The sequence below is a fragment of the Gallinula chloropus genome, assembly GCF_964237585.1.
Source record: "Gallinula chloropus genome assembly, chromosome: 23".
Taxonomy (NCBI): Eukaryota; Metazoa; Chordata; class Aves; order Gruiformes; family Rallidae; genus Gallinula; species Gallinula chloropus.
The window spans coordinates 5,538,557-5,553,164 of NC_140108.1; the positions used below are offsets into that span (position 1 = coordinate 5,538,557).

At 59.8% G+C, this 14,608-nt stretch overlaps 1 protein-coding gene across 1 annotated transcript; it reads left to right on the plus strand.

Annotated features, from left to right (window-relative positions):
• Positions 1–1,942: 1,942 nt before the first annotated feature.
• On the plus strand, positions 1,943–14,367 carry ATP13A2 (ATPase cation transporting 13A2; the record flags this gene model as incomplete). The annotated part of the gene is made up of 30 exons (XM_084274487.1): positions 1,943–2,158; positions 3,334–3,409; positions 3,644–3,717; positions 3,976–4,143; positions 4,591–4,649; positions 4,746–4,857; positions 4,967–5,046; positions 5,550–5,627; positions 5,893–5,962; positions 6,376–6,510; positions 6,714–6,780; positions 6,887–7,018; positions 7,171–7,338; positions 7,427–7,537; positions 7,670–7,716; positions 7,830–8,018; positions 8,098–8,304; positions 8,422–8,538; positions 8,674–8,830; positions 9,084–9,204; positions 9,437–9,561; positions 9,769–9,929; positions 10,322–10,432; positions 11,589–11,668; positions 11,877–12,029; positions 12,147–12,243; positions 12,360–12,583; positions 12,755–12,906; positions 12,996–13,168; positions 13,352–14,367. The coding sequence occupies 30 exons, from the start codon at positions 1,943–1,945 to the stop codon at positions 13,520–13,522; spliced, it is 3,831 nt and encodes a 1,276-aa protein (XP_084130613.1). The 3' UTR covers positions 13,523–14,367.
• Positions 14,368–14,608: the final 241 nt, after the last annotated feature.

A 14,608-nucleotide genomic window follows, 5' to 3' on the forward strand; every position in this document is an offset into this window, starting at 1 on the left:
TCACATCAGCATCGTTCCTCCAGCCGGGGTGTCCGGAAGCCGCACGGCCCCTGCGACCTTTGCCCGTGTCCTTTCGGATTCACCCCCCTGGGCGCGGAGACGGTTTCTCGAAGGCATTGAGAGAGGAAGAGCTTTGTGGCAGGAAAAGGGAGGGCTGTGACCAGCCACCCTTTGGAGGGTGCTTTGGGTGCTCAGACTCAGCTCCCTGATGCTCATCTGGCTGTGGTTCCTGCTGCTGCCATCCCTGTCACCGCGCTGACCCCTTCGCCCCTCTTTTGCTCCAGATCTGCAGCGTAGCAGCACCGGGGATGGGGGGTTAAACCTCACCCCTTTTTTACCTCCCCTCTATGCCCCTTAATTTAAGGGTACCCAGGTTTAACACCACCAGCCAGGGACATCAGCTCGAGAGTTGGGAGATGCTCAGATCCTGGCTTAGCTCACCGAGCTGGGGATGATGGGCTGTGAGGAGCATGACCCCGCTCTCCCTAAGGGAGGAAGGAGGCCCTTATTTAACCAGAATTTGGGGAAAATGTGGGGTTTGGGTCTAAACAACCATTTTTTTTTTCTCCCCCACCCCTCTCCAAGCGTTGCCCAAGCCAGGATGCTCTCTGAAGCCACCGGGTGGTTTTGGCATACAGCGATGTTCTTGCAAAATCCGGGTGCAGGGGAGGTCAGGGCGATGCCTGCCTGGGGTAGGGGAGAAACCTGCCTCCCCAGGAGGGTTTGACCCCCCCAGCTCTGGTGCCTCAGCCGCTGACATCAGCATGTTGGTGAAGCAAACACTGACCGTGCTGCCAGCTTCCTCCTCCTTTTTCCCTACAAACCCAAACTGAAACCAGTTGGAGGTGGACAGGGCTGCTGGGAGGTCACCTCGCCTACAAGGACTTTTATTTTCCCACCAGCTTTGACACACAGATTGATTCCTGTGGGATTACCAGTGAGGACCAGAGCCTGAATCTCCTGAATCCCCGTCTTTGCCCCCACCTTGTGTCTGGTCCTTTTATTTCTTCCAGCCCTGAGGCGTTTTTCCCAGTCTCCCCAGGCAGGATGCTGGTGGATCTGGGTAGGAACCGGACTGCCTGGTAAAACATGTTTGTGCTGTGTTGCTCTCTGGTTGGTTTGTGTGGATGAGTTTGTGTTGGCTTGGTGGAAAGGGCAGGAGCATCTCATCCCAACCCCTTGCTGGGTCTGGGATTGCAGGTGGCCAGTGACATCTCCCACCCTGAAGGAGAGCCTGAAGGCTGCTCCAGAGGATACTCATGAATGAAATTGTGCTGTTTTCCTTTCCTCATCCCTCCTTCCCACCTTTGCCTTGTGCTGGTTTTCTGTGTCCCAGCTTCCCAAGAGGAGGGAGAGATGGATGACTAGATGGAGGGATTGGTGGATGGATGGATGGAAGGATGAGAGGAAGGAGGGATGGAAGGAAGGTTGTTGCTGCTGCTCAGGAAGCCCTGAGCATCCAGCAGGAACCACAAGAGCGGAAGGAGATCCTAAAGCCCCCTTGGGGCTCGTTTGCCTCTAGAAAAGTGCTCCTAAAAGGGCTGTGGCTGCCAAGGAGCTTGTGGAGAAGGGGTCTGAGCATCCTGAGCCCTGGTTATCCCCCAGACCTCGGCAAGAGGGATGCCTGGTGGTTCTCTGAAAGGTCCAAGGCAGGGCATGAGCAGCCAGGCATCGGTGAGGGCTTCCAGCAGCGTTTCAGCCGTGCAAACCTGCTGTCAGCTGGGAATTGTGGCTCCTTCTTCCCTTCACAAGCCGAATGGCTGCATCACTGTCCCGTCCCCCCTCCTCAACTTTACAGACACTTCTAGATGTCACCCCCCTCCCTTAAACCCCCTTCAGCAGCAGAGAGAGAAGCAAACCTCTTCCCAGGGCACTCAGGGTGAGCTGGGGGGGGGGTGGTGGTTAAAACCCCCCAGCTCTGGGAGCAGGAGGAGGGATAGCCATGTGCCCCGTGCCGTATTTACCCACGAGGTGTGGCCGCTGCGCCGCCATTCGAACTGGTAGCGCAGCTTCGTGGCGCTTTGCCCTCCCCTCCGGTGGCGCCGGATGCTTCCCGGACACGTCCGCGTCCGCCGGCGAGCAGGTGATGCTGGGGCTGTACCGATTCCAGCCCAACCCCTGGGGACCCGTTCCGCTGGCGGGGGTAAAGGTACCCTGGGTGAGTGGAGGCGAGAGCCCATCCTCGCTCCCCGTGGGTTTGGGGAGCAGCCAGGGGATGGGGAGGAAGGTGAGAAAGCCCTGATGAGGACAGGGATGGGGCTTTCTGAGAGCTGGGGTGGGGAAGGGTTCATGTGCTCTGCTGAAAGACTTGATGGGGAAAGTCGGGGTGATTTGGTTGCTGTGGAGGGAGAGGTGGGATGCGCTCCCCTGCCTGCTTCGGGGAGGTGCAGGAAGCAAATTGGGTGGCTTTCAGGTTCTTCCCATACTTTTCCCCTGTGGACAGCCCTTGTGTGACGTACCCTCCTCACCCTCCCCTTTGTTCTGGGCTTTTGGGGGGCATCAACACGCTCCCTGGTCTCTCACACCCGGCCTCCTTTAATCTGGCATCCCACCCCCCCTGGTGCCAGCCCTCAGCTCCTGTTTGGCTTGGCTCCTGGGAGGCCTTTTCTTTTAATAAACTACCCCCTGGGTTCATTTACCCACCTCTCCTCTTCCCAAACTCATTCCCTCCTCTTCCACAACCCAGAAACTTCACCCTGGGAGCTGCCCCAGCTGCATTTTGAGAGCTGATAGCACGTGGAGCTGCTTGGCAAATCAGAGCCCCTGGCCCCCATGGTCATTAAAAGCAGGGCGATGGTTTTAATTAATGGGTTGTCACCTTCAGATGAGCTTTTGGAGAGCAGCAGGAATCCAGCCAGGGTGGCTTTTCCCGCAGAGGATGGGCGCACAGGCACCCACCCACCATGTAATTCACTAAGCCAGTCCAGGAAATGATCTGCCGGCCCTAAGGGTTTGGGTTCGTGCCCCGTGTTGCCCCCCTGCTCCTGCTTTAAGGTCCTGGCTCGTCATCCAGAGCAGATTTAGGGCATAAGCGGGTTTGTGCTCCATGGGCCAGAGGGTGGCAGCTAAAATCCCACTGGGAATGATTACAGCGAAGGCTCTGCCCTGCTCTGTATCCCAGGCTGGGCATCAGCGTGCAGCAGTGACCGGTGGGAATCGGAGCATCATAAAAATGGGGGTGGAAACCCCCCAAACTCTCTGTCTGGCGTGCAGAGCGGGGAGACACAAGGAGCATGAAAAGCAGCTGGGAGAGCCAAGCCCTCCCCACGTCACCCTGGCTCTGCATCAGCCCTTCTCCCTTCCCCCAGCACTAAGCCACTGGGTCTGTGCCAGCTCTTCTCCCCGGGCTCCTTTGGCATCGCTCGTGTGACCGTCACGTGCCGCAGGAGGGTGACCGGGCAGTACCCGGGTGCCCCGTGACCCCCTGGCAGCATCCCCCCACCACCACCCCCTTTCCCTGTGCCATGCTGGAGGTGGTCCTGAGCAGCTCTGCCAGCAGCCTGGCTGGATGGGGACACCGAGTCCGGGACCAATGCGGGGACACCGTTGCTGCGACTGGGAGCCCATCACCGTGGCGTCTCCTAAACTAACCCCTGGGATCGACTCCCCTTAATGGGGTTCCCCCCCCTGTTTGGCTTTGCAGACAGCAGCAGGCTGTTGGGGAGCCGGCGGCCGGGATACGGGACGCTGCAGTGCGAGGCCGATAGATCCCGCATGGTAGGTCTGGGGAAGGAAGGTGTGTTCAGGGAATTGGGGGGTGTGGGGGGGATGCTGGCACAAGAACCGTGTGTTACCCCCACTTTGGGGTTTCCCAGCCCAAAAACCGCCTCGTTGCCACCCACCCGGTGTGAAATCCTGGCGGGAGCCTGAGCGCTCGGATCAGTTTAGGGCTTTGATGCTCCATAATGTGAATTTGAGTTTATTTGGTGAACGAGCCCCCTCCTCATAAAGGCTTTTCCTTCTCCTTTGCTTCAGGAGGTGACGGGCTACCAGACCAAACCGTGGCGGGTGGCCCTGTGCCACGCGTGCTCCGTGCTGACGGCCGGGCTGCTCCTCATCCTCTTCCACTGGAAGCCGAGCCTGGAGGTGCAGGCAAAGTGCAAGCCCTGCGCCCTCAGCCAGGCTGACTGGCTCGTCATCAGAGTAAGAGCCCATGGGGGGGGATCCAGGGGGTCCAGGGATGGGGTCAGGCTCTGCCACTGCTCTCCCCAGATGGCCCTGGGTGTGTTCCTTAATGCTTGCCCACCTCCATGACCTATTTCACCAAGCATTGTGCTGTCTTGGAGACAGATGATCCCAGGAAAAATAATCATCCCAGGGAAAAGCAATTACCCTATGAAAAAATAATCATTATCCCAGAAAAAAATTATTATCCCAGGGAAAATATTATTATTATCCCAGGAAAAATAATTATTATCCCAGGAAAACCTTCTTCTCTTTCCCCATCCATCACAGCCATCCTGAGCTTTACGTTCCCTCCCATCATCCCAGCTGGGTGGCCAGAGACTCGCTGCCCCTGTTTGAAGGAGCAGAGGGGGCACGTGGGGAGCTGCCCCCTCCCCACATCTCAGCCCCCTGCCTGTGTTTCAGGACCAATTCGGACAGTGCTTCACCACCCGGGTACGCACGGAGGTGCTGGGCGAGGGCAGGTGAGCTGGGCCGATGTCCCCACCTCAGTGGTGCTGCTTTGGGCTTCGAGGGAGGGGGCGATGGGTGGTTGACATTTGGGTTTGCACCCTGAGCAGCCTGGAGCATCACCCTGGGGCCAGGCTGGAGGACCGGAGGACCAGCATCGCCATTGGCGTGGTGGATGAGGAAGAAAGCCGGGACACCATCCGGCTCCACGAGAAGGAAGAGGTAAGACCAGTAACCCTCCCCACCCTCACTGCCTAAATCCTCCCCCCTTGGCGTGGGGGCTGCCCTCGTCTCCTCCTCCCAGCTGATCTTTCCCCCTGGCTTTGCTCAGCAGAACCTCTTGAGGTATTACCTCTTCGAGGGTGTGCGCTACGTCTGGGTCGAACAGCGGCAAGCCTACTGCAAAGTCAGGTAGTTCTCGCTCCCCCCAACCCCCTGCACCCCCAAACCCACCTGAGACCCCATCGAGAAGTCCCATAACCACACTGGGGCTTTTCTCTGCACCCAAAGCCTTTGGGGACCAGCCCCAGGGGTGCTTCCCTCCCTCCCTCCCTCCCTCCCTCCCTCCCTCCCTCCCTCCCTCCCTCCCTCCCTCCCTCCCTCCCTCCCTCCCTCCCTCCCTCCCTCCCTCCCTCCCTCCCTCTTCCTTCCCCCCCGGTCTTGGTGTGCAGGGAGAGCTTTGGCAGCTGGATGCTCCGTGCCGTGCCCTTGCCGGCTCTCCAAGCTGTGTGCCCTTTTTGTTCCCATGCCTTGGCAGTGGATGCCAGGGAATAAGATGCCTCCCCCCTTTTCCCAAAGGGGTGGGGGTTGGAGGGGTTTTTTTTGTCCCTGAGGACTTGGACACGGTGTTTGTTCTGCTGGGCTGAGCTCCTGCTGATTTTGACTCTTTCTCTCTGTTCTTCCCCCTTGGAAAGCGTCTTGGATGAAGCCTGGACCTGCGCAGATCTCCACTCATCCCAAGCTGGGCTCCACCAGCAGGACCACAACACCAGGTATGGATCTTGCAACTTCATGGAGCCTCTGGGAAGCACAAACAGGACTTTTCCAGGGCCTGGAAAACTCTGGACCGTGGAGCTTTAGGGGCTTTTTTCCTCTCCCAAACCAGAGGATTGCCAGAATTCCCCTGGCTTGGCCTCTCCACATCACCAGGCTCCTGCTGGGGGGTGTCTGGGCAGTGTGAGGATCCCTCAAGATGGGGATACAGCTCTTCCTTAGCGTGCCTTTGTCCCCACCTCCTTTTTTCTCTTGCCTTTGCAGAAGGAAGATCTATGGACCGAACCTCATCGAGGTGCCGGTTAAGTCCTACGCGAGGCTGCTGGTGGAGGAGGTGTGCATCTCTGTACTCAGAAAGGCTGGGATGTCCTAGGGGTGTCCCTTCCCCTGCTCCACATCTTTAGTTAGGAGCTCTTCCACTCTGGCAGGGAGGAGAGGACTTTGGGAGAGGCAGCATGGGCAGAGATGGGAGGAGGCAGAGTGGATACAGCCAGGGAGGGGGGTCCTATCCTGCCCCATAGCTGGGACAGGAGCAGCCCCAGGGGGGTACAGAGGTGGCTGAGCATCCTTGGGAGTCCAGACTGTGAAGCAGAGATGGGCAAGTGTGTGAGAGACCAGAAAATCCATCCCCAGGGAAGGATCAGCTTCTCCTCTGTTCCTCGAGGGGTCTGGGGGTCTCCTGATGGGCCAATGAAGCTCTCCCCCCTTCCCAAAACACCCCCCCTCTGCCTCCTGGTTCCCTTCCAGGTGCTCAATCCCTTCTACATCTTCCAAGTGTTCAGCATCGTGCTGTGGGTCTGTGATGCCTATTACTACTACGCTGCCTGCATCTTCCTCATCTCCACCGTCTCCTTAGGGCTGTCCCTCTACGAGACAAGGAAGGTTGGTGCTGGGCTGAGCTGGGACCAGCAGCTCTGGGGAAACACCCTGTTTTCTCACGTCATTTGACCTCCACGAGCGGGGAAAGGGGCAGGGGAGAGGGGTGTTCATCTGCAGCCCCCCACCTTTGTGATGCCTTTTGATGGGCTCTTGGAGCTGCTTCCCCATCCCTCAGGCAGCTGCTCCAACCACTCCTTCTCTTCCAGCAAAGCTCCACGCTGCAGAACATGGCCAAGATGTCAGTGGGCGTCCGAGTCCGTCGCCCCGGCGGAGGTGAGTGTGATGCCCAGGGGGAGCGAGAGCTCCAGGCAGGAAGCTGATCAGGGTGGGATGATGTGCCTGAGCATGGCCACCCTCCTTCTTTCTTCTTCTTTCCCAGAGGAGATGGTGGTGAGCTCTGCAGATCTGGTGCCGGGCGATTGCTTCAGCCTCCCTGCAGATGGGATGCTGGTCCCGTGCGACGCCGCGCTGCTTTCAGGGGAGTGCATGGTCAATGAGAGCATGCTGACTGGTGAGAGTCCCACATCCCCTTCACATCTCACTGGCTCCATCCCATCCAGGCTGGATCCTGATCCCTCCTTCCCTGGGTGTTTGGATGGATCCTGATCCCCTCTTTCCTTCCCTGGGTGACAAATCTCCTTCTGTGGTGTTCCTGGAGCGCAGGGGAGAGCGTGCCGGTGATGAAGACCCCTCTCCCAGCCAGCAGCCAGGCAGCCAGCGCCGTGTACTCCCCTGAGGAGCACCGTCGGCACACGCTGTTCTGCGGGACACAGGTGATCCAAGCCAAGTCCTACGTGGGCAGAGATGTGCTGGCTGTGGTGACCCGCACAGGTAACGGCATCGATGGGGTAAGCAGGGATAAAGCCACATCCTTTGGAGCCGTGACATCACACAACCTCCCTCCCTTCCTCTCCCACAGGGTTTTGCACAGCCAAAGGGGACCTCATTGCCTCCATCCTTTACCCCAAACCCGTGAGCTTCAAGTTCTACAAGGATGCTGTGAAGTTCGTCCTGTTCCTCGCCGTCCTGGGTATGTCTGAGCCTGGGAAGAGGGGGGTAGAGGCACAGCCAGGGGCAGCCAAACTCCTCTTAAGAGGATGAACACGACCCTTGGGCTGCTTGGCTGTGTAACCAAACCCTGTTATCCCTCCTTCCCGCGCAGCGCTTGTCGGCACGGCGTACAGCATCCTCATCCTGGTTAAAAACCAGGTAGGGCCGGTGGGACCGGCGAGCCCGCGGGCGCTGTGGGTGGAGGCGGCTGTCGGGATGCCCACCCCTTTTCCCCCCCCACACCCCCCTCCCCTTCCCCCATCGCCTGCCAGGTTCCCGTGGGGCAAATCATCATCCGCGCCCTGGACCTCGTCACCGTCATCGTGCCGCCGGCTCTCCCGGCTGCCATGACGGTGGGCACCATCTACGCCCAGAACAGGCTGAAGCAGCAGGGCATCTTCTGCATCAGCCCTCCCCGGATCAACCTCTGCGGGAAGATCCGCCTGGTTTGTTTCGACAAGGTGAGTCCCCCTCCACCCCCATCGCTGGTTTTAGGGATGGAGGATGCCAGCTGGGACCCTCTCCGTGCTCTTCCCACAGACCGGCACCCTGACAGAGGAAGGTCTGGATGTCTGGGGGGTGGTCCCCCTGGAGAACAACCGCTTCACACCCATCATCCACGAGCCCCGCTGCCTGCCTGCTGGTCCCTTGCTCTACGTCCTGGCTGCCTGCCATGCCATCGTGCTGCTGCGGGCGCAGCCCATCGGGGACCCTGTGGATCTCAAGATGCTGGAGTCCACTGGCTGGGTAGGATGGAGTGGTGGGGAGAGGCGGGATGGAGAAGGGTTGTCTGAGACCAGTGGATGGGGCTGCGGGGGCTTGTGAGGGAAGGCTTCACCCACTTGGTGTCTGTCATGGTTTCAGCGCCTGGAGATGATGGAGGAGGAGGAGGAAGGTGAGCCACCTGCCTTCCAGCAGTTCAGGACAAAGGTCTTGGCTGTGATGAACCCCCCGCCTGAGGAAGAACAGCCGCAAGACAGGGTGAGTCCCACATACCAGGGTGGCTCATGTTCCCCACATCCTGCCCCCCTAAAAGGGTCGCTGTGCTTCCTGACCCCCCTTTCCCAAGGAGACCCTCCCCATCCAGCCCTGACACCCGCTCCCTCTCCTCCACAGAAGCACCAGTCTCCCGTGGGGATCCTCCGGCGTTTCCCCTTCTCCTCCTCCTTACAGAGGATGAGTGTCCTGGCCAAGCTGCCTGGAGAAGCCTCAGCCCATGTCTATGCCAAGGGTGCACCGGAGATGGTGGCCAGCCTGTGCCGGAAGGAAACGGGTACATGCTGGGGGGGCACGGGGGGTCCTTCCAGCTGCTCTGCCACCCCTCTGCATCCCTGCAGCTCATCCCTGTGGGGAATCATCCTCGGTGATGCAGGGGGGCTTTGGATTAGCCACAGTGAGGGGATGAGAATAGGAGCTGGGAGGGGAGGGGGTTGGAGCCTTCAATCCTGTGGGAGCTCAAGCCCCCAGCTCCCCTCACCACGTTCACCCAGGACCTCTAACCAATCCTTTCCCCTCGCTGCTGGCAGTGCCAGGGGATTTCTCCCAGGTGCTCCGGCACTACACCACGGATGGGTTCCGGGTCTTGGGTCTGGCTTACAGACCCCTGGGCACAGTGAGCACCTTTGAGGAGGCCCTGCAGCTCCCCAGGTTGGTACCCTGACTTCCTTCTCCGTTCACATCTCTGGGTGTTTCACGAGATGCTCCTGCTGCCCTGCAGCCCACCCCATCCTAGCAGCTTGCAGGGAATTAAGCACACACCCCCACACCCCCCACCCCATCCCAAAGCGATCGCTGGCTGCCCCCCTGGGATGGATTTTTAGCTCTTTATGGCCAATTAATCCTCTGTGCCTTGTGTTGATGGCTCATTGGGTCCTGGCAGAGACTCTGTGGAGAGCAGCCTGACCTTCCTGGGGTTCCTTGTCATGAAGAATGTCCTCAAGCCCGAGTCTGCGCCCGTGATTCACCTCCTGAGGAATGCCAACATCCGCCCCGTCATGGTGACAGGTGACCCCACCGAGGGGAATGGGGATGCTGGGCTCAGGGAGGAGGTGGGATGCAGGTGACCCTTGATGCCAAGGCCCTTGATGCAAAAGGCCCCTCAGCGTGGCTATGAGGGGGAAGGAGAGGGACACACAGCAGGTCTGAGCTGCACTGGACTGCACCAGCACTGGCTGGCAAACTCCAGGGCTGCTCAGCTGCCTCTTTCCATAGGAGACAACATGCTGACAGCCGTGAACGTGGCCAGGGGGTGCCGAATGGTGGAGCCAAACGAGCGGGTGATCTTCGTCAACGCCTCCCCACCCGGCCATGACAAACCTGCCGCGCTCAAATTCCTCCTCGCTGAGCCCTCCCAGGGCGAAGAGCAGCCAGAGGTGAGTCCCAGGGGGTCCAGTGGGGTTGTGAAGCCTGAGCTGCCCCAGCCCTTGCAGGGATCTCTTCCCAGCATCGTTACCCATAGAGGCAATTAAGGCTGTGGCTCTGCCCCTTCCTGAGTGTTTCCTCGGAGGGAAGGGTCCCCATTTCTCTCCAGGATGCTCCAAACGCTCCTCGGATGCTGCCAGCACCGTGGTGCTGAGCTCCTGCTTCAGGCTTGGCACAAGGGGCTATTTTTACCCAAAATATCATGGTTTATATGCCCAAAATTGAAGTCTGAGAGAAGCTGCTGTAGCTCCGGCTCCCTTGAGGGGTGCAAGGTGCAGCTCAGCTGGGATTTGGCAGCAAGCTGAAGCCCCACTGCAGAAGATGGAGGTGTTTTGCTCAGCAGGGTGAGCACCGAGGCGACAGCGGCTTCCTCCAGCCACAGCCCCTCCACTTCGCCCTGAACGGCAAGTCCTTCGCCGTGGTGTGTGAGCACTTCCCTGACCTGCTGCCCAAGGTGAGTCCCGCAGAGACAGAACCCCCAGCAAGGTTTGTCTGGCCCAGGTTTCATGCTGGGGCTTCCAAGCTCCAGCCCAAAATGCCTTGAGGGTTTGTTGGGGGGTGTGTGTGGGGGTGTTTTGTCCTCCCCTTGTGCCCACTGAGCTGGCAAAGTTCAAAACAGATGGGCTCCTGGGTGCACAGGGATGCTGCATGGGGATGCTGTGACACCGGGCTCCTGGGTGCACAGGGATGCTGCGGTGCCAGGCTCCTGGGTGCAGGGGGATGCTGCGGTGCCAGGCTCCTGGGTGCACAGGGATGCTGTGATACTGGGCTCCTGGTTGCACTATGATGCCGGGCTCGATGCTGCGGTGCCGGGCTCCTGGGTGCACGGGGATGCTGTGATACTGGGCTCCTGGGTGCACAGGGATGCTGTGATACTGGGCTCCTGGGTGCACGGGGATGCTGTGATACTGGGCTCCTGGGTGCACGGGGATGCTGTGATACTGAGCTCCTGGGTGCACGGGGATGCTGTGATACTGAGCTCCTGGGTGCACGGGGATGCTGTGATACTGAGCTCCTGGGTGCACGGGGATGCTGTGATACTGAGCTCCTGGGTGCACGGGGATGCTGTGATACTGGGCTCCTGGGTGCACGGGGATGCTGTGATACTGGGCTCCTGGGTGCACGGGGATGCTGTGGTGCTGGGCTCGATGCTGTGGTGCTGGGCTCCTGGGTGCAGGGGGATGCTGTGATACTGGGCTCCTGGGTGCAGGGGGATGCTGTGATACTGGGCTCCTGGGTGCAGGGGGATGCTGTGATACTGGGCTCCTGGGTGCACGGGGATGCTGTGATACTGGGCTCCTGGGTGCATGGGGATGCTGTGATACTGGGCTCCTGGGTGCATGGGGATGCTGTGGTGCTGGGCTCCTGGGTGCACGGGGATGCTGTGGTGCTGGGCTCGATGCTGTGGTGCTGGGCTCCTGGGTGCAGGGGGATGCTGTGGTGCTGGGCTCGATGCTGTGGTGCTGGGCTCCTGGGTGCAGGGGGATGCTGTGGTGCTGGGCTCGATGCTGTGGTGCTGGGCTCCTGGGTGCAGGGGGATGCTGTGGTGCTGGGCTCCTGGGTGCAGGGGGATGCTGTGACACAAACGTGGAGCTTTCCCTTCCTGGCAGATCCTCATCCGAGCCACCGTGTTTGCCCGCATGTCGCCTGACCAGAAGGCTCAGCTCGTGTGCAGCCTGCAAGAGCTCAAGTGAGCCCCCCACAGCCCCAAGGGCTGGAGGTCAGGGAGGGGGGCCAGGGGGTTGGTCCTCTGCCCAGGGATGCCCCTTGCGTGCCGCAGGCAGCTCTCCTGGCTGTGGGGTTATCCCGAACACAGGGAGGAGGGGTGCAGTGTTGGAAGACCTTGGGGGTTTGTTCCCCAGCGCTGTCGTGACGTGTCACATCCCGTCTCTCCACAGCTACTGCGTGGGGATGTGTGGTGACGGCGCCAACGACTGCGGGGCTCTGAAGGCAGCGGATGTGGGCATCTCGCTGTCGGAGGCCGAGGCGTCGGTGGCCTCGCCCTTCACCTCCCGCGTGCCCAACATCCAGTGCGTGCCCACCCTCATCCGGTGAGCTGCCCCCGGCGGGGCTGGAGGGGAGGTGGGAGGTGAGGGGGGGTGTCTCACGAGCATCCCCATCCCGTTTTGGGACAACCCACGGGAGGGGTGTGGTGGCTCTTTGTGCAGGGAGGGCAGGTGCTCGCTGGTCACCTCCTTCGGCGTCTTTAAGTACATGGCCCTGTACAGCCTGGTGCAGTTCGTGTCCGTCCTGCTGCTCTACACAGTGAGTCCTCGCGGCGCTGGGGGGGTGCCCTGGGGGGTCCTCATGTCTCCCCACTGGCTTGTGACCCCCCCCCCCCTCCTGTCACCACTCCTCTGTGGGTGGTTTCTCCTCTCCAGATCAACACCAACCTGAGCGATTTCCAGTTCCTCTTCTTCGACCTGATCATCACCACCACTGTGGCCGTGCTGATGGGTCGCACCGGTCCCGCCCAGGAATTGGGAGCGGAGCGTCCCCAAGGAGCCTTGATCAGCATCCTGGTGCTGGGCAGTATGCTCCTCCAAACAGCTTTGCTCATCACCGTGCAAGTCCTCAGCTACTTCATCACCGTCTCACAGAGCTGGTAAGGGACCCTGGCTTCATGTGGAGGGTGAGCACCGCAACCTGGGTGCTCCTCCTTGGTTTGGGCATCATGGATGCATCCAGTCACCGTGCATGGAGAGCGAGGGGTCGGCGTTGAGACCCTCTCCTTGCCTTTGGCTTCATCCACTCCCCCCATCCCTGCCTGGCTCAGGTTCGTGCCGCTGAACAGCACGGTGACAGCTCCCCAGAACCTGCCCAACTATGAGAACACTGTCCTCTTCTGTGTCACTGGTTTCCAGTACCTCATCCTGGCTGTTGCCATGTCCAAGGGGTACCCGTTTCGGGAGCCGCTCTACACCAACGGTGAGGATGATGCCGGACACGTAGACAAAGAGACACCTCAAACCTCCATCCTCTTCCTCCTGCTCAACCCTCTTCCTTCTCGCCCTCAGTGCTCTTCTTGGTCGTCCTCATCCTCCTCTTCGGCCTCATGATATGGTTGACCCTGTACCCCCTGGGCTTCCCCAAAACCCTGCTGAAGCTGCAGAGCATCGATGACTTGAATTTCAAGCTGTTGCTGCTGGGGATTGCTGCCCTCAACTTCTTCGCTGCCTTTGTGCTGGAGGTAGGTGATGGGGTGGGGGACACACAAGGGACACGTGTCACCCTTTTGGGTCTGTCTGACCACCCCCTTTTCCAGGACCTGTGGAAGTCTCACCTTAGCATGAGCTCTGCCCTCCCCTCGAGGTTCCACAGCCTTCCCAAAACCCCTTCCCTCCTTCCCCCTCCCTCCATATCTTTGCTGCAGACCGCCCTGGACCACGGTTTGCTCAGCTGCCTCCGCAAACTGCGCCGGAAAAAAGCATCCAAGAAGCTTTTCAAGAGGCTGGAGAAGGAGCTGAGCCAGCAGCACCCATCCTGGCCACCCCTCAACCAACCACTCTTTGCTACACCCAAGCTGTCCATCGCTGTGAGATAGCTGGTGTGGGGCCCCACTCCTGCCCGCTGGCCCTCGGCCGCTGCCGCCCGTTATTTATTTCCCCTGGCACAGCAAGGGGTGAGAGGGGCAGGTTCTCCTGGGGAGAACCCTCAGCGCTGGGAATTTGCACGTGGATGAGAAGAGGAGATGCTGGGGAGGGGCAGGGAGAAGGTTGGGAAGAAGAGAAGATGCTGGATGGGAAAGGAAGGTCAGGAAGAAGCAGAGAGATGCTCCAGCCCAGCTCCATCCCTCCCAGCCCTGTCCCACTCGGACTCATCTCCCCATCGCTGGGCACCGGTACTGTTTCCCAGGGTGGTGGTGGGGGTAGTGTCACCTCCCTTCCCCCTCCCCCCCTCTCCTCAAAACCCACTGGGAAGAGGTTCCCTGATCATCTCATGGTGAGGACGCCCATCCCTGGCCTCCTCCTGTCTCTGCTCACTGTGAAACACACCCCCCACCCACCACCCCCCCATCCACCTCACGCTGCGGCCGCTCTAGATGTGTAGGAACCGTTTACAAACCCCCCCCCCCCCCATCTCCACCTTTGCCAAGGGGGATGCTCATCCCCAACACCCCAGGGACCTGCCACGAGCATCCTCTCCGCTTTGCGATGCTCCCACAGAGCCCTTCTCCTCTGGGATGGGACCTTTGTAGCATTAGAAGGAAAAAAAAACCCCAAAACCCCATAAAACCACCCCAAAACACCCCAGATCTCTTTATTTTTTAACTCTACTCCAGCACATCAGGGTGTTGAGGCAGTTGGGGAGCGTGACACACGGCTCTTGGGGTCCGTATGGTGCTGTCGTTGAGCGTTGTCTAATAAATTAACACTTATTTTTCTGGACCACTTTGCTCATGGGTGAACTGCTGGGGGGGAATGATGAGGGGGAAGCAATGGGGGGGAGTGGGTGGAAGAGGTTTTAGGGGCAGCTCATCGGTTGGGGTGGAGGATGCTCTCCCCTCGTTGCCTGAAAGTGGAGAGCGAACCCAGGGGTGTGGCACCCAGCACCCCAAACTGAGTCAATAACCCTTTTCCAGCTGGGAATTCCTAGAAAATGATAATTATCCCTGGGAAAAACCACCCCA